Source organism: Panicum hallii, chromosome 2 (genome assembly GCF_002211085.1).
Source record: "Panicum hallii strain FIL2 chromosome 2, PHallii_v3.1, whole genome shotgun sequence".
NCBI lineage: Eukaryota > Viridiplantae > Streptophyta > Magnoliopsida > Poales > Poaceae > Panicum > Panicum hallii.
Genome location: NC_038043.1, coordinates 40,783,808 through 40,804,210, shown reverse-complemented (window position 1 = coordinate 40,804,210; position 20,403 = coordinate 40,783,808). Strand labels below are relative to the sequence as shown.

At 50.2% G+C, this 20,403-nt stretch overlaps 1 protein-coding gene across 1 annotated transcript; it reads right to left on the bottom strand.

Moving 5' to 3' along the window:
• Nucleotides 1-1,953: 1,953 nt before the first annotated feature.
• On the bottom strand, nt 1,954-19,953 carry LOC112881049. The gene is made up of 14 exons (XM_025945756.1): nt 19,448-19,953; nt 19,243-19,338; nt 18,984-19,119; nt 18,692-18,820; nt 18,490-18,600; nt 18,290-18,387; nt 17,929-18,064; nt 17,690-17,812; nt 17,499-17,597; nt 17,338-17,412; nt 17,154-17,249; nt 16,949-17,044; nt 15,495-15,822; nt 1,954-2,194 (listed from the first exon to the last, which is right to left on the bottom strand). The coding sequence occupies exons 1-14, from the start codon at nt 19,892-19,894 to the stop codon at nt 1,954-1,956; spliced, it is 2,211 nt and encodes a 736-aa protein (XP_025801541.1). The 5' UTR covers nt 19,895-19,953.
• Between the last annotated feature and the right edge of the window lie 450 nt (nt 19,954-20,403).

Sequence of the window (20,403 nt, the reverse complement as noted above, 5' to 3'; positions counted from 1 at the left end):
CATTCGGTGCTTTGCATTGTAAGTCGATTAAGACTTGTTTCCATTTCAATGCATTTGATATACGTTCAACAATTTAAGTCGTTTCTATTTCAATTCATATGGATCGTGTAGGCACATGCAACAAGAGACAAGGCGTCGAACCGGAAAGAAGTGTGGGTACATTGACCCACAGCTGATGACGGTGACATTTATGCTGACAGCTAGAGATAGCTTGGTCAGGTGCGCACATGCAACAATTAAACTTGTTTTCATTTCAACTTGTAGCCACATGTAGTCACTTGTTTCCATTTAACACATGTAACCGCTTGTTTCCATTTCAACTTGGTTAGGTACATGGTGAAGTGCATGGGAGTACATGCTGACAAGGAGCACATTGTGGTGCCGTACAACCCAGGCAACCATTGGGTTACACTCATCATCAATGTCAGGAGCAAGCAAGTCTTCTACCTTGACTCGAGCATTCCATCAGATGAGTCGGGCGCGCCTCAGATACGTGATTATTCTCTAGTCATCTCAATCCTTGACGAGTAAGTTTGTTGTTTGCTTTAGTTTTTTATCATTTGCCCATTTCAGAAGCATTTGTAATATAACATCCGGATGTCTGTGTTTAGGTCTCTTGACAGGCATCTTAGGGCCAAAGAAGGATACAAAGAGCAACGTCAAGCTGCGTTTACACATCACACCGCGTGGACGGTAACTACTATAACTAAATCGCTTTACTATTACGATGTTTTCTTGGTTCTAAGTGTCGCAAAATGCTAATTTCTATCTATCTTTGACATGTAGTGCACACGGCAACCCTCGGGTAACTCATGTGGGTTCTATGTTTGCCACAACATGCTTCTAGTTGCAGAGAAACCGGATTTCACGGTAAGAATTATCACGTGTTATAATTAAAAAAAAATCTGTCTTCATCTTGTATTCTAACTGCTTGTAATTATATTTCGAAGGACGAAGATGATTATTTCAATCAAACGACGCTTGGTAACGTGAAGGATATCCGAGAGAGGCTAGCGGGATTCCTCATGATGGAGGTGGTCAACACAAAGGGGGAGTTCCATCCACGATAGCACGGCCCGCGACATTGAGCTAGATTGAGAGACTTGCTTTGCATGTACTCTATTGTTCTTATCGATCATTGTTGCTAATTGATTGTACATGTGTTATATAATACCATCTTTCCTTGTGTGTATCGCACTATGTGAATTGTATGGATGCGTGCGATGATTGCGGTGAATTCTGTGAATTGAAATCTTTTGCAGGTATTTGATTGCAGCTGCCAAATCCTGGCTAGTTCCAGGATGCAGCTGGGGAAAGAAAAGGCCCCTGTTGGAGGTAGACTAATGCAAGACACGCCTCGCTTGGGGCGCGACTCGCATTTGGCTCGCAGTGGCGCCTGTGTGAAGCCAAGGCGAGATGCGCTCTAGGCTAGGCGCGTCTCCCATCTGTGACTAATGCGAGACCCGCCTAGCCTAGAGCGCATCTCGCATTTGGCTCCCAGGAGTGCCTGTGTGAAGCCAAGGCGAGACGCGCCGTAAATGAGGCGCGTCTCCCATCTTTGACTAATGCGAGACCCGCCTAGCCTAAGCGCGTCTCGCATTTTGCTCCCAGGGAAGCCTGTGTGAAGCCAAGGCGAGACGCGCCGTAAGTGAGGCGCGTCTCTCATCTTAGACTAATGCGAGACCCGCCTAGCCTAGAGCGTGTCTTGCATTTGGCTCCCAGGGAAGCCTGTGTGAAGCCAAGGCGAGACGAGCCGTAAGTGAGGCGCGTCTTGCGTTTTGGTAATCTGAGACGCGCGTGAGGCGCGTCTCAGATTACTTTTTTATCTGCGATGCGGTAATGCGGGACGCGACCCCTGCGCGTCTAGCATTTTGCCTAGGGCGCGTCTCAGATTAGGGCTTCTGGCGTAGTGACTCTTGTCTTCTTGTAAGCCTCGGTCAGTACTAATATCTGTCAAATATGATCAACATAAGCAACATTTATCATTTCTTCGGTGGCATGACAACTTTGCAAACTGCAATTGTACAGGCTGGTTACAAAGTAGTACAGAAACTTACTAAAACAGCTTTCTGTACCACCAGAACTTCCAGTGTGCTGACTGCTTGAGTCTAGTTTTTGTTCCTTTGAATTGGACATATCAGATGCTGGGATATCAAACATGGCCAAATCCTGACCCTCAAAAGCTGATGGTCTCCTAAAAAGCATCATTAAAGTAAAGATTCATCAGTTATTCTATGTGTCATGTTGGAGCTTTGAAGCGTCCCCCCATCGGGGAAGACTTAAAAGTGTCGATTTATCAGTCCCAGGAGGCTGATAACACTTTTATTACATCAGATGGTACATCACCGTACAACTCTACGCGGTAATGGGCAGTGAAGCGCCACTATCGCGAGGATTACAACCAGAACCCACACTACTACACTAGCTACGAAAAGAGAATCATCAGAGTCTTGCGCCATGCGGAATCCAACGGTGGCCTAAACCACAGGCAAGACTGGGTGCAGGACGAAACCCTACTCGTTGTCTTCGGGGACGTAGTCTGGGTCTTCCACTGTAAAAATTAGGAATGGGGTGAGTACGAACGTACTCAGCAAGTCCAATCATACCCACGGAGGGGGGTATAACAGAAATTAATGCAAAGGACAATCCAAGGGTACGGTTAGGGTTTATTTGCGGAAAACTCGGTTATATGCAAGGGTTCATTTTGAAAACATTTTGAAAACAAGTTTTCTAATACCAAGGAGCACACGATGTTGATCCACACAGGATCCAAGTTTTAAACTGCTACCGGACTCCCCGTCCGCCGTAGCACACGGCACAACTGCCGGACACTTTCCAAACAACTCACACCAGCCCATCCATTCCCAGAGAGAAATACTAGTTATGTGACCACACCGTAACTTGCCCAATACCGTGGGCACGGCTATTCGAATAGATTTTAACTCTGCAGAGGTGTGCAACTTTACCCACAGGTGGGGTACCACAGCACGAACACCTTAGTGCCGGTGCAGATCCCATCAAAGCCATTACCCACCTTAGCTAGACCTGACTAGCCACCACGGGATTTATCAAGGGGTCATTCGACCTACCACCGAGGTTTAACCAGGGCATCAGTCACACAGAGCTTATCCCGTCTCCTTGATCACCCGTTGCTCCCAGCTCTCCTGATGGCTATCAGACTAACTAGTGGGGTTTATGCTAAGCCGTTGCCCATACAACGGTCAAGTGGTTCGCACGACAAGAAGCTAGGTGAGATGTCACATCAACTCGGTCCTTAGGGGTGACAAGATGGATATCTCCCTTCCTCGCTCAACCACACAGGTACGAGCACACCAACGGCAATTCACACAGAAATGCCATCCATCCCGTCTAACTCACTTTTCAAAACCACATTTCATCCCTTCCCACACACACGCATTTTTTTTATAAATCAGGCGGTCAAAGTATGGTTGTTTCAAACAAGGGTGGCTATCCTACCAGATTTCCAGCACGCAAAACAATGCAATTTTATAAAATAGTCCATTGGGTTGTGTTTATAAAAACTAGGACAAAACATGCATCAAAGGGCGGAATTGAACTTGCCATCGTCAAACTCTTGCGGGAGGTCCTGATCGTAGCACTGTCCCTCGGGCTCGGAGTCGCGGAACTGGTTCTCGTTCGCTTGATCACAGTCGAGGCCTTCCCCGTTCACTCCGTGTCCTACGACGCAAACAAACAGACACACAATCAAGCACAAGAACTGAAAGCTTTTATCGTTGAGCTAGAATCGGAAATAATTTAGTTACGGAGGTAGGGTTAATATTTTCGGGCGGTTTCTGTATGGCAGGGCTAAAACTATACTAGAAACGGAGTGGTAAAGTTTTGGGTCAATCGGAGGTCGTTTCGCACATAAAATGACGAGGTAAAGGAAGGTCTATGGGTTAAACAGGGTTACCGGGGCTTATTCGTAAGTTTCCCTAAAAAGGGAAGGGCTTATTTGTAAATCCTAGAAATGTTAGGGGGCAGTGAAAAGTGTGAGGGGCCTATTTGGAAATAAAATTACATAGTGGGGGAACTTAGTTTGAAAGAAATAAAATAACAGGGGCTTTTCTGCAATGCATACAAGGGTGAAGGGGCTCTTAACTAAATGGAAAGGAAGGGGGGGGCTAAGGGCAAAATTGCCCCTTCTTCTTCCTCCCCTCACCCGTGAAACAGAGGAGGGAGGGGGAGCTCGGGCCGGCCTCAAATCCGGCGGCCCTAGGGCCTAATCGACTCGGGCGTGTGGGGGGAAAGGGAGAGGGGGAAGAGGAGGCTCCATTCTGGGGCTCACCTCGGGCGGGGGCTGCGCGAGGCGGCGGGCAGGCGTGGGGCAGGCGGCGGCGGCCGTGCGGCTCGGGTGGCGGCGGTCTGGGCGCGGGAGAGGAGGTAGGCAGGGGCGGCACAGCTTGTGGGGAGCGAGGGGCTGCGGCCGGGCCTATTTATAGGCGGCCGGCGGTGGGGGAAGGGGTGGCCGGCGGAGCTGCTCCACGGGCGGCCATTAATGGCGCCCGTGGCTTGCGGCGGGGCGCGGCCGTGCACAGCCGTGCACGTGGGGGGGCCGGGCGGTGGTGTGGGGGCACAGGGGAGGTACGGTGGGCGAGGCGGCACAGCGGCGGGGCGGGGCGGCGGCGTGTGCGCCACGGCGGTCGTGCGGCCACGCGCGTGCGCCAGCGACGGGCGGCACGGCGGGCGGCGCGGCACGTGGTGCACGCGCGGGTACGGGGCCGGGGCAGCGCAGCGACGGGCGGCGCGGTGAACGTCGGGCGGCGCGGCTGCGTGCACGTGCGGGGCGGCGTGGCGCGGGTCAGGGGCGCGGCGCGTCGCGCGGACGGCGCGGCACGGCGTTCGTCTACGCGGGCACGCGGGCGGGCGCGTGCACGCGGCACGGCCGGGGTAGCGCGGGCGTGCGGCCGGCCGGCATGCGGGCGCACGGTAGGAGAAAACAGGGAAAGAAGGAGAAGAGAGGAGGGGAAAAGAAAGAAGGAAAAAGGAAGAAAGGAAAAAGGAGAAGAGAAAAGAGATTGGGAAAAGAAAAAAAAAATGTGAGAGAGGAAAGGAGAGGAGAGAGGGAAAGAAAAGGAGAGAGAGGGAGGAGGGGGCGTCGGCGCCGGTCGCGGCGGCGACCGCGGCCGGTCGGCCACGCGCACGCGGATTTCGCGTGCTGTACGAGGAGCGCCGGCGCTAATTGCGGCAGCGGTCGCGGCCGGTCGGCCACGCGTGCGGGATTCGCGCGCCGCGCGAGAAAGGTCCTATGCCGGCGCAAATTGTGGGAAGCGGTTGCGCGTGGTCGTCGTGACACGATGGCGAGGGTCGAGGCGGTGCGCGTGGGGGAAGCCGTGCGTTGTGTGGCACAGGGCGGGGGACGTAATGCGCACGTGTGGCAAAGGGGGTCAGGGTGTTACGGTGAATCCGTTTTTAATCGGAACCTTTAACGCGTAGCTTAGGCTTGAAATTTTTAGGGCGTTACAAACCTACCCCACTTAAATGAATCTCGTCCTCGAGATTCGGCTGGCTTCTAAACAGATGGGGAAATTCTTTCTTTAGGGTCTCCTCGCGCTCCCAGGTTGCTTCCTCCACTCCGTGTCTGCTCCATTGAACCCTGCATATCCGAACTTCAGAATTTCTTGTCCTCTTAGTGACAGTGTCTAGAATCTTGACCGGCACTTCTTGGTATCGCAAATCTGGCTGCAGGTCTATCGTTTCCACCGGCACGTGTTCTCTCTCGGGCACTCTCAAACACCTTCGTAATTGCGAAACATGGAACACTGGGTGTATATCTGACATTTCTTCCGGTAACTCCAGTTGATATGCCACGGCTCCTACTCTCTTCAGAACTCGATATGGTCCGATGTATCGAGGGGCCAATTTTCCTTGTACTTGAAACCTTCGCGTTCCTCGAATGGGTGAGACCTTGAGATAGACAAAATCACCTGGGTCGAAACTTATTTCCCGCCTCTTCTTATCTGCGTAGCTCTTTTGTCGGAACTGAGCCGCTCTCAATTTCCCGCGGATTTCCGCTACTTTTTCTTCTGCTTCTTTTATGAGCGCGGGTCCAACTAGGGTACGTTCTCCAACTTCCGACCACATTAAGGGAGTTTTGCACTTCCTCCCATAGAGGGCTTCGAATGGCGACATGCCCAAGCTGGCTTGGTAACTATTGTTGTACGAAAATTCTGCATAAGGCAGACTCTGCTCCCAATCATTTCCATAGGTCAGAACACATGCTCTCAGCATATCTTCCATGACCTGGTTTACCCTTTCGGTCTGACCATCCGTCTGTGGGTGGTATGCGGAGCTGAAATCCAACTTAGTGCCCATGGCTTTATGCAAACTTTTCCAAAACCTAGAGGTGAATTGAGTTCCTCTATCAGAGACAATTCTGCTAGGCACTCCATGTAACTTTACTATGTTCTCCACGTAAAGCTTTGCCAGCTTTTCTCCACCATAAGTGGTTCGTACGGGTATGAAATGGGCCGATTTAGTGAGTCGATCTACTATTACCCATATGGAATCGTGTCCTTTCTGGGTTCGGGGTAGACCCACTACAAAGTCCATTCCTATCTCATCCCATTTCCAAACCGGGATAGGCAAGGGTTGCAATAATCCTGCCGGCTTTTGATGTTCGGCCTTGATCCTTTGGCAGGTATCACAATGTGCCACAAATCGTGCAATATCCGCTTTCATCCCATTCCACCAATACTTTTGCCTTATGTCCATATACATTTTGGTGGATCCTGGGTGGATGGAGTAGGCCGAGTTATGGGCTTCGTCCATGATCATCTGCCGGAAGTCTCCTTCCTGGGGTACACAAATTCTATCCTCATACCATAACGTTCCTTTTTCATCTACTCTGAAGCCTGGTGCTTTGTTTTCTCCAGTTTGCTTGCAGATCTTTACTAGCTCCTGATCCGAGCTTTGAGCCTCTTTAATTCTATCCTCTAGTGTTGATTGGACGCTCAGCACATGGCTGGAGCCTCGAGGAACAATGTGCACATTTAATCGTGCCATTTCCTCGCACAGGTTGTCATCCTTGGGTCCGTAAGTCTTCCGGCTTAGGGCATCGGCCACGACATTCGCTTTTCCGGGGTGATAATGGATTTCCAAATTATAGTCCTTGACTAACTCTAACCATCTCCTCTGTCTTAAGTTCAAGTCTGGCTGGGTGAAGATATATTTCAAACTCTTATGGTCAGTGTAAATTTCACACTTATTTCCAATTAAATAGTGTCTCCAGATCTTAAGGGCATGCACTACGGCTGCTAATTCCAAGTCATGAGTCGGATAATTTTGCTCATGAGTCCTGAGTTGGCGAGAGGCATATGCAACGACTTTCCCGTCTTGCATCAGTACACACCCTAATCCTTGCCGGGATGCGTCACAGTAAATGACAAAATCCCGATGAATGTCCGGTAGGGTCAGCACTGGGGCGGTTGTCAGCCTTTGTTTCAACTCTTGAAAACTTCTTTCACAACTTTCCGTCCAGGCGAACTTCTGCTCCTTCTTAAGAAGTTCCGTCATGGGTCGGGCTATTTTGGAGAATCCCTCAATAAATCTCCGATAGTACCCGGCTAATCCAAGGAAGCTCCTGATTTCACTAACGTTAGTTGGCCGCTGCCAATTGGAAACGGCTTCGACCTTCTCTGGGTCCACTGCTACGCCTTCCGCGGTCAGGATGTGACCAAGGAAAGCTACTCTCTCCAGCCAGAATTCGCACTTGCTGAACTTGGCATATAACCTATGTGCCCTCAGCTTTTCCAACACTACCCGCAGATGTTGCTCATGTTCCTGAATACTCTTAGAGTAGATAAGTATGTCGTCGATAAAGACTACGACAAACTTATCCAGCTCGTCCATGAATACTTTGTTCATGAGGTTCATAAAATAGGCAGGGGCATTAGTTAGTCCGAAGGACATTACAGTGAACTCAAACTGTCCGTAGCGGGTGACAAAAGCTGTCTTAGGTATGTCACTTTCCCTAATCTTGAGCTGAAAATACCCTGACCTCAGGTCGATCTTAGAAAAGTACTTGGCTCCTTTTAGCTGATCGAAAAGGTCATCAATCCTGGGGAGGGGGTACTTATTCTTAATGGTAACCTCATTCAGTGCCCGATAATCTACACACAGCCTCATAGATCCATCTTTCTTTCTGACAAACAGAACCGGGGCTCCCCACGGCGACGAGCTTGGTCTGATGAAGCCGATCCGTTGTAGTTCTTCTAGTTGCTTCTTTAATTCTGTCAATTCCGAGGCTGCCATCCTGTAGGGTCTTTTGGCTATAGGGGAGGTTCCAGGGATGAGGTCAATGACGAATTCTATATCCCTATCCGGTGGCATACCGGGAAGCTCTTCTGGGAATACGTCTAGGTATTCGCTTACTGCCGGGACTTCTTCTAAGGGCTTGGCTTCCATGCTAAACACCATTGGATCAAATTTACTATCCCGGGTATGGCAGATCACTTGTACTCCTTCAGGGTTTGTTAGGTGTACCACTTTGTCAGTACAGCCTATGAGACCATTGTGTCGGCTTAACCAATCCATTCCAAGGATTACGTCTATTCCCCCAGACTTGAGTACTACCAAGTCTGCTAGAAATTCTACCCCACTTAAGTTGATTCTTACCCGTAGACAGCCTAATTGACAATTGATGTCGCCTCCAGGCGTCCGGGTTAATAGGGGTGTTTTTAGTAGTACCGTGGGTATTTTGTGTTTTTCCACAAAGCTCGAGGATATGAACGAGTGTGATGCTCCAGAATCAAATAATACTGTCGCCAGAGCCGAGTTGACTAGGTACTCACCGAGCACTACGCCTTGGGCCTCTTGAGCCTCCTGCGCGTCGATGTGGTTGACGCGGGCTCGTCCAAATGATTGCTGCTTCACCTGCTGGCTGCCATCGTTGTTGCGGACGGGCACTCGGTTGGCACCGGTTAGGGCTGGTCTGGGCCCATTCACCGTGTTGGAGAAGGCTGATGTGGCCGGCTTATTCTTAGCATAAGGGCAATTGGCAATGTAATGCCCTATTTCACGGCAGTTGAAACAGGCCCTAACATTGTTGTTGTCGGGGGCGGCCTGGCTTGCATTGCTCTGCGGGGCCCTCGTGGTATTCTGACTCTTAGGCGGGGCCTGTGATCCTGTCACTTGAGACTGGGTTCTATACTGCATCGGGGCCTGAGATCTTGGCGCAGTGTAGCTGGAGTTTCTCGGCTTCTGGAAACGGTCCTGTTGGCGGGCCTTACTTTCCAGGAATTTGCGTTTATTATCCTTTCTCTCTTCAGCTTTGACCCTTTCTGTGAGGATAGCCTTGTTCATCAGGGTGTTGAAGTCCGGATAGATCTGGGGAGTAAGCAAGGTCCGGAGTTCTGGGCTTAACCCCTTCTTGAACATGTCTTGCTTCTTATCGTCGTCGTTCACTTCTTCCGGCGCGTACCGGGCCAATTCTATGAACCGGTGGGTGTATTCTTCCACCGTCATGCCTCCTTGTTGTAGCGCGCGGAATTCATCCGCCTTGCGCTTCATGGTGGCCGAGGGGATGTGGTAGCGGCGGAACTCCCTTACGAATTCCCCCCAGGTGATGGTAGAGGCATCTTCGGCTGCGGCACAATAGTTTTCCCACCAAGATAATGCTGTTCCGGTGAGCTGGTGGGCTGCCAGAAGGACTTTATCCCGGTCCTGGCATTCGAATGGTTCGAGCTTCCTCTGAATTACTCGCAACCAGTCGTCAGCATCCAACGGGTTGCAGGATCCGGTGAAGGTTGGTGGCTTGGTCCTTAGAAAGGCCGTCAGCTTGTCATTCATATTCTGCCCTCGTGGCTGCCGGTTAATGAGGGCATTGGCCAGAGTCTCCAGTATGAGGGTCTGGTTATGGATGATCTGCGCCAGGTCTCCGAGGGGTGGGGGTGGTGGTAGTTGTTCTCCTTCTTGACTTCCCCCTCGGTTCTGGCTTACTTCTTGTTCTCCTTGGGGGAGATCTTGTTCAACGGGATGTGCTCCGACACTAGCGGCTACGGGGTTCCGGCCACGGGAGGCCCTCGCGATGTTCCGGGGGGTCACCTGTTGATTGGGTAAACTAGGGTTATGATTATGTGATGTTTAAGTTGTTTAATTCGTATATATATAAGGCAGAATCTATCTCCTGCCGGTACTCATACAAATAATCAGCACACAACAAACCAGCACACAACATCACAAACAACAAGCACAAACCATTTTATTACTGCAAGGGGGGGTTACATCTTAGGGCAAGGCTAGGTATCGTACTACTCGTCTGGGATCAGGCACAACACAAAAATGGCTGGGGGCACATCACTAGGGTGGCGCTGGTCATTTTATTCGCGGGGCAGGCCTTCTTCTGGGGCAGAGAGCGCGAGTGATCCTTGCTCGCCGTCCTCTGGGTTTCCACCGGCCAGGGGTTGCGCTTCAGCATCCCTTTCGACGGCGGCAGCAGAGCTTTCAGGGTTCCCGGGCGGGGCTTGTGTGTTTCCAAAAAGGGGTCCCCATCCTATGATGGGCGTCCCGAGTAAAACATGGTCCTCCCCAATTGCCGGGACTGGTGTCCCACTTCGGGTCCATTCTTGCATGTGCCGGTCTCTGGCTTGCCTGAGGCTTTCTTGGGCGACTGCTTCGTTACTGACCGCGGCTGCGGCTCTTGCCTCGGCGTGGGCAGCTCGGATCTGCTGTAATCTCACTGCGAGCTCTGCTTGCTCGGCTCGATGGGTCTGCTCCCTTAGAAGGTTGGCTTGCCCATCAAAGAGTTGGTCCAGGGCGGCTAGGTAAGTGGCCACTTGGTACAGGGGGCCTTCTTCGTGGCGGCGTCGCTCCAAATTTCTCATGCGTGCTTCCCAGACTGGGGTTCTGATGGCCGGCGGGAAGAACTTTGCTGGCGTGGGGGCGAGGTGTTCTTCAAAAATCCGGCACAAATAACGGAGTGCTTTTCTGATGGCCAAGGGGTAGGCGTCTTGGTGTCTAAACCCTGTGGCGGTCGCCCGCCAGGGCTGGATGTCGGGGTAGCGGTTGCTCCTGGCGATGACCAGGATCACCCTGCAGCGGAGGGTACCATGGTGCTCGTACTCTCGGCTGTAGTACCTTGGGCGCTCTGTAACGCCAAGGCCTTCCAGGGTGTCAATCAAGAGGCTGGGGAATCCAGGTGCAGCTTGGCAATCGCCCTGGGTCCATCCTTCCTCAGCCATCTGAAACAGAAGTAGGGTAAACAATCTGGTACAGGTGCAAAAGGGAGTAGATGTTATTTATTATTACAACAAGGGTGGTACAGTTTTCATGGATACGTGATCATTAGGGTAGGGTTCCAGCTCGGGGTGCTAATCCTATCATGGGGATTCTTCCTCGGTCCTGATAGAGCGCTTCTTTATTGGAAGGAACCGATCCATCTCGTTTTCGGTCTGTGTACCCTTATCCCAATGGGTCTCCATGGGTTCTTCTTCTTCTTCGAGCCATCCACCTATTCCGTTGCGGGTCTCGTATTCTTGCATCTGGGCTTGGAGGGCGGCTAAGGAATACTCGGCGCTTGCGGCTCTTGTCCGTTGTTCCTCCAGCTCCTGGGTTAATTTTTCAATCCCATGGATTAGCTGCTTCAGTTGTGCCGCCTGTTCGCGGTAGAGTGCATCCAAGCCAGTGAGGTAGATGGACAGGTGGGAAACCGTGTCTTCCAGGTCTTCTTCTTCTCGTCCAAGTCCCCTCATTCGGGCAATCCAAGTGCGCCCTCTTCCCTCAGCGGGTGGGAAAAATCCCATAGGAGTCCGCTGAAGGTGGTGCCTGTAGAGCATACGCAGTCGTCGCAAGGCTTTACGAGCGGCCTTTCGATAGGTGTCGGGGAAGCGGAAACCAGTGGTGGAGACGAACCAAGGGTCCACATCAGGGTAGCGGGTGCTTTTCTCCACAAAAACCATTACGTCGCACCGAAGGGTGCCTCCGGCGATGTACTCATGGCAGGCATACTCCGGTGGTTCCATGACCCCGACGCGTTCCAGGCTGAGCAATAGTAACTTGGGGAGACCGGGCTCTGCGTGGCAGATTCCGCTAACCCATCCATTGCCAGCCATCTGGGACAAGGCAAAGACCAGTGGTGAGTGTTTGTGCAGAAAGTTTCTAAACCGGGACAAGTTCTAGGGCCTAAAAGTGGTCTCGCTCCTAGGGTCATGTCCTACGGCCAGCCTACGGCTCTGATACCACCTGAAGCGTCCCCCCATCGGGGAAGACTTAAAAGTGTCGATTTATCAGTCCCAGGAGGCTGATAACACTTTTATTACATCAGATGGTACATCACCGTACAACTCTACGCGGTAATGGGCAGTGAAGCGCCACTATCGCGAGGATTACAACCAGAACCCACACTACTACACTAGCTACGAAAAGAGAATCATCAGAGTCTTGCGCCATGCGGAATCCAACGGTGGCCTCAACCACAGGCAAGACTGGGTGCAGGACGAAACCCTACTCGTTGTCTTCGGGGACGTAGTCTGGGTCTTCCACTGTAAAAATTAGGAATGGGGTGAGTACGAACGTACTCAGCAAGTCCAATCATACCCACGGAGGGGGGTATAACAGAAATTAATGCAAAGGACAATCCAAGGGTACGGTTAGGGTTTATTTGCGGAAAACTCGGTTATATGCAAGGGTTCATTTTGAAAACATTTTGAAAACAAGTTTTCTAATACCAAGGAGCACACGATGTTGATCCACACAGGATCCAAGTTTTAAACTGCTACCGGACTCCCCGTCCGCCGTAGCACACGGCACAACTGCCGGACACTTTCCAAACAACTCACACCAGCCCATCCATTCCCAGAGAGAAACACTAGTTATGTGACCACACCGTAACTTGCCCAATACCGTGGGCACGGCTATTCGAATAGATTTTAACTCTGCAGAGGTGTGCAACTTTACCCACAGGTGGGGTACCACAGCACGAACACCTTAGTGCCGGTGCAGATCCCATCAAAGCCATTACCCACCTTAGCTAGACCTGACTAGCCACCACGGGATTTATCAAGGGGTCATTCGACCTACCACCGAGGTTTAACCAGGGCATCAGTCACACAGAGCTTATCCCGTCTCCTTGATCACCCGTTGCTCCCAGCTCTCCTGATGGCTATCAGACTAACTAGTGGGGTTTATGCTAAGCCGTTGCCCATACAACGGTCAAGTGGTTCGCACGACAAGAAGCTAGGTGAGATGTCACATCAACTCGGTCCTTAGGGGTGACAAGATGGATATCTCCCTTCCTCGCTCAACCACACAGGTACGAGCACACCAACGGCAATTCACACAGAAATGCCATCCATCCCGTCTAACTCACTTTTCAAAACCACATTTCATCCCTTCCCACACACACGCATTTTTTTTATAAATCAGGCGGTCAAAGTATGGTTGTTTCAAACAAGGGTGGCTATCCTACCAGATTTCCAGCACGCAAAACAATGCAATTTTATAAAACAGTCCATTGGGTTGTGTTTATAAAAACTAGGACAAAACATGCATCAAAGGGCGGAATTGAACTTGCCATCGTCAAACTCTTGCGGGAGGTCCTGATCGTAGCACTGTCCCTCGGGCTCGGAGTCGCGGAACTGGTTCTCGTTCGCTTGATCACAGTCGAGGCCTTCCCCGTTCACTCCGTGTCCTACGACGCAAACAAACAGACACACAATCAAGCACAAGAACTGAAAGCTTTTATCGTTGAGCTAGAATCGGAAATAATTTAGTTACGGAGGTAGGGTTAATATTTTCGGGCGGTTTCTGTATGGCAGGGCTAAAACTATACTAGAAATGGAGTGGTAAAGTTTCGGGTCAATCGGAGGTCGTTTCGCACATAAAATGACGAGGTAAAGGAAGGTCTATGGGTTAAACAGGGTTACCGGGGCTTATTCGTAAGTTTCCCTAAAAAGGGAAGGGCTTATTTGTAAATCCTAGAAATGTTAGGGGGCAGTGAAAAGTGTGAGGGGCCTATTTGGAAATAAAATTACATAGTGGGGGAACTTAGTTTGAAAGAAATAAAATAACAGGGGCTTTTCTGCAATGCATACAAGGGTGAAGGGGCTCTTAACTAAATGGAAAGGAAGGGGGGGGGCTAAGGGCAAAATTGCCCCTTCTTCTTCCTCCCCTCACCCGTGAAACAGAGGAGGGAGGGGGAGCTCGGGCCGGCCTCAAATCCGGCGGCCCTAGGGCCTAATCGACTCGGGCGTGTGGGGGGAAAGGGAGAGGGGGAAGAGGAGGCTCCATTCTGGGGCTCACCTCGGGCGGGGGCTGCGCGAGGCGGCGGGCCGGCGTGGGGCAGGCGGCGGCGGCCGTGCGGCTCGGGTGGCGGCGGTCTGGGCGCGGGAGAGGAGGTAGGCAGGGGCGGCACAGCTTGTGGGGAGCGAGGGGCTGCGGCCGGGCCTATTTATAGGCGGCCGGCGGTGGGGGAAGGGGTGGCCGGCGGAGCTGCTCCACGGGCGGCCATTAATGGCGCCCGTGGCTTGCGGCGGGGCGCGGCCGTGCACAGCCGTGCACGTGGGGGGGGCCGGGCGGCGGTGTGCGGGCACAGGGGAGGTACGGTGGGCGAGGCGGCACAGCGGCGGGGCGGGGCGGCGGCGTGTGCGCCACGGCGGTCGTGCGGCCACGCGCGTGCGCCAGCGACGGGCGGCACGGCGGGCGGCGCGGCACGTGGTGCACGCGCGGGTACGGGGCCGGGGCAGCGCAGCGACGGGCGGCGCGGTGAACGTCGGGCGGCGCGGCTGCGTGCACGTGCGGGGCGGCGTGGCGCGGGTCAGGGGCGCGGCGCGTCGCGCGGACGGCGCGGCACGGCGTTCGTCTACGCGGGCACGCGGGCGGGCGCGTGCACGCGGCACGGCCGGGGTAGCGCGGGCGTGCGGCCGGCCGGCATGCGGGCGCACGGCAGGAGAAAACAGGGAAAGAAGGAGAAGAGAGGAGGGGAAAAGAAAGAAGGAAAAAGGAAGAAAGGAAAAAGGAGAAGAGAAAAGAGATTGGGAAAAGAAAAAAAAATGTGAGAGAGGAAAGGAAAGGAGAGAGGGAAAGAAAAGGAGAGAGAGGGAGGAGGGGGCGTCGGCGCCGGTCGCGGCGGCGACCGCGGCCGGTCGGCCACGCGCACGCGGATTTCGCGTGCTGTACGAGGAGCGCCGGCGCTAATTGCGGCAGCGGTCGCGGCCGGTCGGCCACGCGTGCGGGATTCGCGCGCCGCGCGAGAAAGGTCCTATGCCGGCGCAAATTGTGGGAAGCGGTTGCGCGTGGTCGTCGTGACACGATGGCGAGGGTCGAGGCGGTGCGCGTGGGGGAAGCCGTGCGTTGTGTGGCACAGGGCGGGGGACGTAACGCGCACGTGTGGCAAAGGGGGTCAGGGTGTTACGGTGAATCCGTTTTTAATCGGAACCTTTAACGCGTAGCTTAGGCTTGAAATTCTTAGGGCGTTACAAGCTTAAAGTCCAAAAAGGCAATTTTCCAGGATAGATATATATATAAAAAATTCTTACAAGGTCTGATGATCATAATTTGGATGGCTGTTCCCTGATGATTTGCCCCACTGATGACCCCTTACTGAGTTCATTCGCGGCAGAGTTTCTAAGGTCAAGCACGATTGTACCGATGTACGAAGCTGGGTAGCAAAGTGAGACATTCCAGAGGTCCCACTACCATAAAAATTTTTGTTTGACTCATCAACCATTGAGTTCCTTCTACAACTTGCATCCAAAGTTATCCTTGCCTCAGAAGATGCTAAAGAATAATGTGCTTGTCCAGATTGAGAGCTTTGGGAAATTCTTGTTTCTGATGGGGGCTTCATGATGGACAGTATTTGGGATGCTTCAGATAAAGATGGCATGAGGTTAGTATAAAATATATGATTCTAAACAGGTAGCAGTAGTTATACATCTCATCCAAGTTGGTTCTGAAATCCACTAGAATCAGCAACAGACAACTTCTAGGGGAAAATGAGTATTGTAATTCATACATGATTAGTACAGCAGCATACCAAAGAAACTGCCAATTATTAAATACAATAAAGACTGTTCTACTATACATGTTTATATGATGTGTTCAGTTTTGATCTTAATTATCATTCCTGTAAAGCTAAATCAGAATCATGAAGGCATAACAACAGGGTTTCCAATTTTAACGAAAATTTTTACTGTGCTTACTAGATTAACTATTTACTCATGCACCTACGGAATAAATTAAATATTTACCTACCCAGTGGATTGAACTTTAATTAGTTGTAACTAAATCAGGGATTCTCAGTAATATGGAACAGCCATTTTTTCCATATCAGATAATACAAAGATACCATAGAACCATATTTGTCCATAAGGAAGTAAAAATCTTGAAACCCAAACTGCTAATAGAAACATATATAGAAGACTAATTTGAACTCTGCAGTTCATACTGCAGAGCTATTGAAGCAATCTTAGCACACCTAAATATTAGACTTAATAACAATTTCAATAGTTCAAAACTGACCTTGGAATTATACATGAACATTGCTGGGAATCTTTAGTAGGAAACATGTCTTGTATTCTCTAAACTGTAGATACATGGAGACAGTTAACTAATTTTACTAAATGTTCCCATTACAAACATTGTGTAACAAAAGCTTATTGGCAGGTCATGTTGAAGGTTCTTATTAGTAGCACCTCTGCCAGCCTACTTGACCACTCCAGCACTCTAGCATCAATCATAGGGTACAATGGGACATCAGTCTACACGACACTTATCAAATGTGACTTGGTCTACATAATACTGTTAAAATAAATTGTCTGCAGGACAGACAAAAAACAAGTTTCATGCAGACAAAATTCCACAGGCAAAATCACAACTCACTGTCACATGGACAAATATCTCAGCTATCAATCTATTTTTCTTCCCAATTTTCTTACACGGGAGGAAATGTGCAACAGATATTTAAGCTAGAAATAATCAAAGGTGTACAAACCAGTTCGCAAAGAATCATCCATGTTGCCAAAAGTTGATTTGTCAACCTCTCTCCTGATAACACTATTGGGGCATCCTGATTTACCATCCTGAACATCTGCATATAGGGTAGAAACATGGGTACACTGCATTAGAAATTTTAGAATATAGCATAACCAGGAAGTAGAACTAAGTGAATGTAAGCTTGTCCTATTAAGTTCCACTACCATGAAATTGTAGTGGATCACCATTTCTGCTAGAAGTTGATTTCCCTAAGTCAGGCAAAAAGTTGGTAGCTGAACACCTATGGATATCTGCAAAATCTGTATCACATGAGAGGATAAAAGTTAGAAATCGTATGTGAAAATAATCTTCTGGTACCATTAAACTTAAGTGGATCATCCACAATACCAAATGTCGATTCACTGTAGTCAGACCCTCTATTGACATTGCAGCCTGATTTTCTCCTTTGAAGATCTGAATGTACTGGAAACAAATAGTAGTTGTACTATGTTAAGCTATATGAGAAGCAGGAAATAAAACTAACTGGGTATAATATTAAGCTTAGCTACCATGGAAATTTTGTGGTGTATCCAAGTTACTGCAGGTTGTTTTGCCAACCTGTGGCCTATTAGAGCTTGCAGTGCTTTCCCAGTTACTCTTCTGGGCATCTGCAGATTGTGCAGACAAATGGATCACTGTAACATAGCAAGTGGTAAGCAGGAAAATACAATTATTTGTGTATAAGTTTGCAAGAATGTACCTTGGGACTTAAATGGACTAACAAACTTTGGAGATCTACATTTTTCACTCGTTTTGTCACTTGTATTCTGTTGATTCCTCAGTCCTGTCTGATTCAAAGCATCCTTCAAAGAGTGCTTAGTCTCTACAAATGGCATCAAATAATGTACCAGTAAACAGTACATACATTTCATGGTGCAAAGTCCTTTAAGCTACATATTGGATATGAAACAACAATGCTTGGCTGGGAATATAACTAACCGTTTGTCTGATTTCTGAGCTCACAAACTTCAACAAGATAGTTAGGCAGGTGGCATTTCGTCCCACTTTCTATAGATTCAACAGATTTGAGACATCTGTTGCCAAGCACTTCACCATATTCATCCAACAGAACAATCTAAACATGCATAATAGCAGTAAGATTTTTCACTACCACAAGTCCACAGTATGCAAACGTTTCATCAAATATATCTAATAGGCAACAGCATACTCTGATACAACTGTTGGACACCAGTATAGCATTAGCAAGTTCATTAACAATTATATCAATTTTTGTGAGAATTTGTTCTCTCAGTGTTGTTATTATAAGAATGTAAATAAAGTAATGGCACCAGTTCCTAACCTGCCTTGCATGTGAACCAATTTGCATGAGCCTCAAGATGCCATCATGGTACTTCTTTGCTTTCTGAGTAAGTTGAGTGGTGTATAAGGCATTCCATTCTACAAAGAGCGCACATTTCATATAAAACTACATAAGTATCTAAGCTTAAAAATCATTGTACGTACAAAATACAGATATCTGATGGATCGTTGCACACAAACCTTTGAAACCTGAGTCTGCTTCCGTAAGGCTCCCTGGGCGGTCAGCAGCCATTGCTTCAACCTTGTCGCTCTCTGGTTTACCAGTGACTTTTGATTTAGTGTCATCAAGACCTACAAATTACAGAAACAAACAAGATTCTCATGGCAATTTGAAGGAAGATGTGGAATATAGCTAAGTATTCTATAACTGTAAGGCAGGTACCATGAAACTTTTGTGGACTGACAAATTTTTGAGATGTACTGGATGCACCCAGTCTCATCTTGTTACATGTATTTCCTCCGTTCTTTTGTCTTGAGTGCACCATAGATTCCTCTGAAGTATGTTCGCCACCTGCATATCAATCAACACAACAGTAGCACCAGCTCAGTGAGATAGCATTGAAATATATTTTCTACTTTCTATACATTATTCCAGAATTCACAAAATTAGGCTCAAGACCTCAAACTGAGCTTGACAAAATCATTATGACACACTATGGTATGTACAAACTGACCATGTTTCTGATTTTTGGCCTCACAAATCTCAATCAGATAATTAGGAAAATGGCATTTCTTCCCACTTTCAATGGATTCCCCAGACATGAGGTGCCTGCAGCCTAGCACCTGGCCATACTCATCGAGCAAAACAATCTGAACATTCAGTTACAACATGTCAACACTTCATTTAAGCAACCTATAGTTACTCATTAGCAACATAATGACTGCACCATCTCTAATATAGGAAACAACCATCAAACGCGTAATGCTTCTTACCTGCTGCACATGTGGGCCGGCCTGCACAAGCCTCACAAAGCCATCGCGGTACTTCTTTGCCTTCTGAGTCAGCTGGGCGGTGTACAGCGCGGTCCACTCTACAAAACAAAAGCGCATACAATTCGTTCACCGCATGAACATCCGCAGGCTGCTGGACACACGTCGAACAGGTGGCGCGCAAACCTTGGAAATTCGAGTCCAACACCTCCGCCCCTCCAGAGCCCGCGGCTTCACCGTCGCCCCCGCCCCCGCCCCCGCACCCGCGGCTCTTCGACGGGTTCACGAACGCGCGGGACACGAGCATCGGGAACACCCTCTCGGAGCTCGGGGGACGCGCCCTGGCGCCACCGGCGCGGCGCGAGGTCCTGGAACCAGCAGAGGCGGAGGCGGAAGAGGATGTGTACCTGGCGGGGCCGTCCTCGGGCTCGCCGACGTTGACGAGGTGCGCCTGGAAGGAGAGCGCGGCCCCCGGGGAGAACTCCTCGCTGGAGCGGAGGAACCTGGACTCGAGGGTGTCGCCGGCGTCGTCGAGGAGGACGAGGCGGCCCGAGGCGGGGTAGAGGAGGAGGGCGCCGTCGTGGTAGGCCTTGCGCTTCTGCTTCACGTGCTTCGTGTACGTCGCCGCCCACCGCTGCGGCGGCTCCGCCTCCATCGCGTGAGCTCGGCTTGCCCCTCGCGGTGGAGCAATCGAGTGGGGAATTGTGGAATTCGAAAATTCGAAATGGAGAAGAGGAGGACGAAGATGGGGGGCTCGGGAGGGAAGACGCGGAGTGGTAGAGCCGTAGAGGCGGGAGGGAGGGATGAGGGAGGAGGTTTTCGTATTGGGCTGGGCCTGAAATAGCAAGGAAAGTACGGCCTCGAAACTAGACGGGCTTGAAACGCCCGCGACTGTGCTGTGCGGCTGTGCCCGCGGTAAACCTATATAACTTCCGAAAGTTTTTCCTTTCGCAAATGCGAAGACACGGATATCCGGACGGGGAAGAAAAATCGGAAGTTTCGACATATATTTTAATAGTTGATCTTTGATGTTGCAATTATTATTTCCGCGTGTTTTATGGTGAATGTTGCGTGAAATGGTGTTCATGTTGCGGTGGGAATTTTCATATCCGATAGTCAAACGACTTAATTAGTTTTTTCTTATATTTTTCAATGTCGCACCTA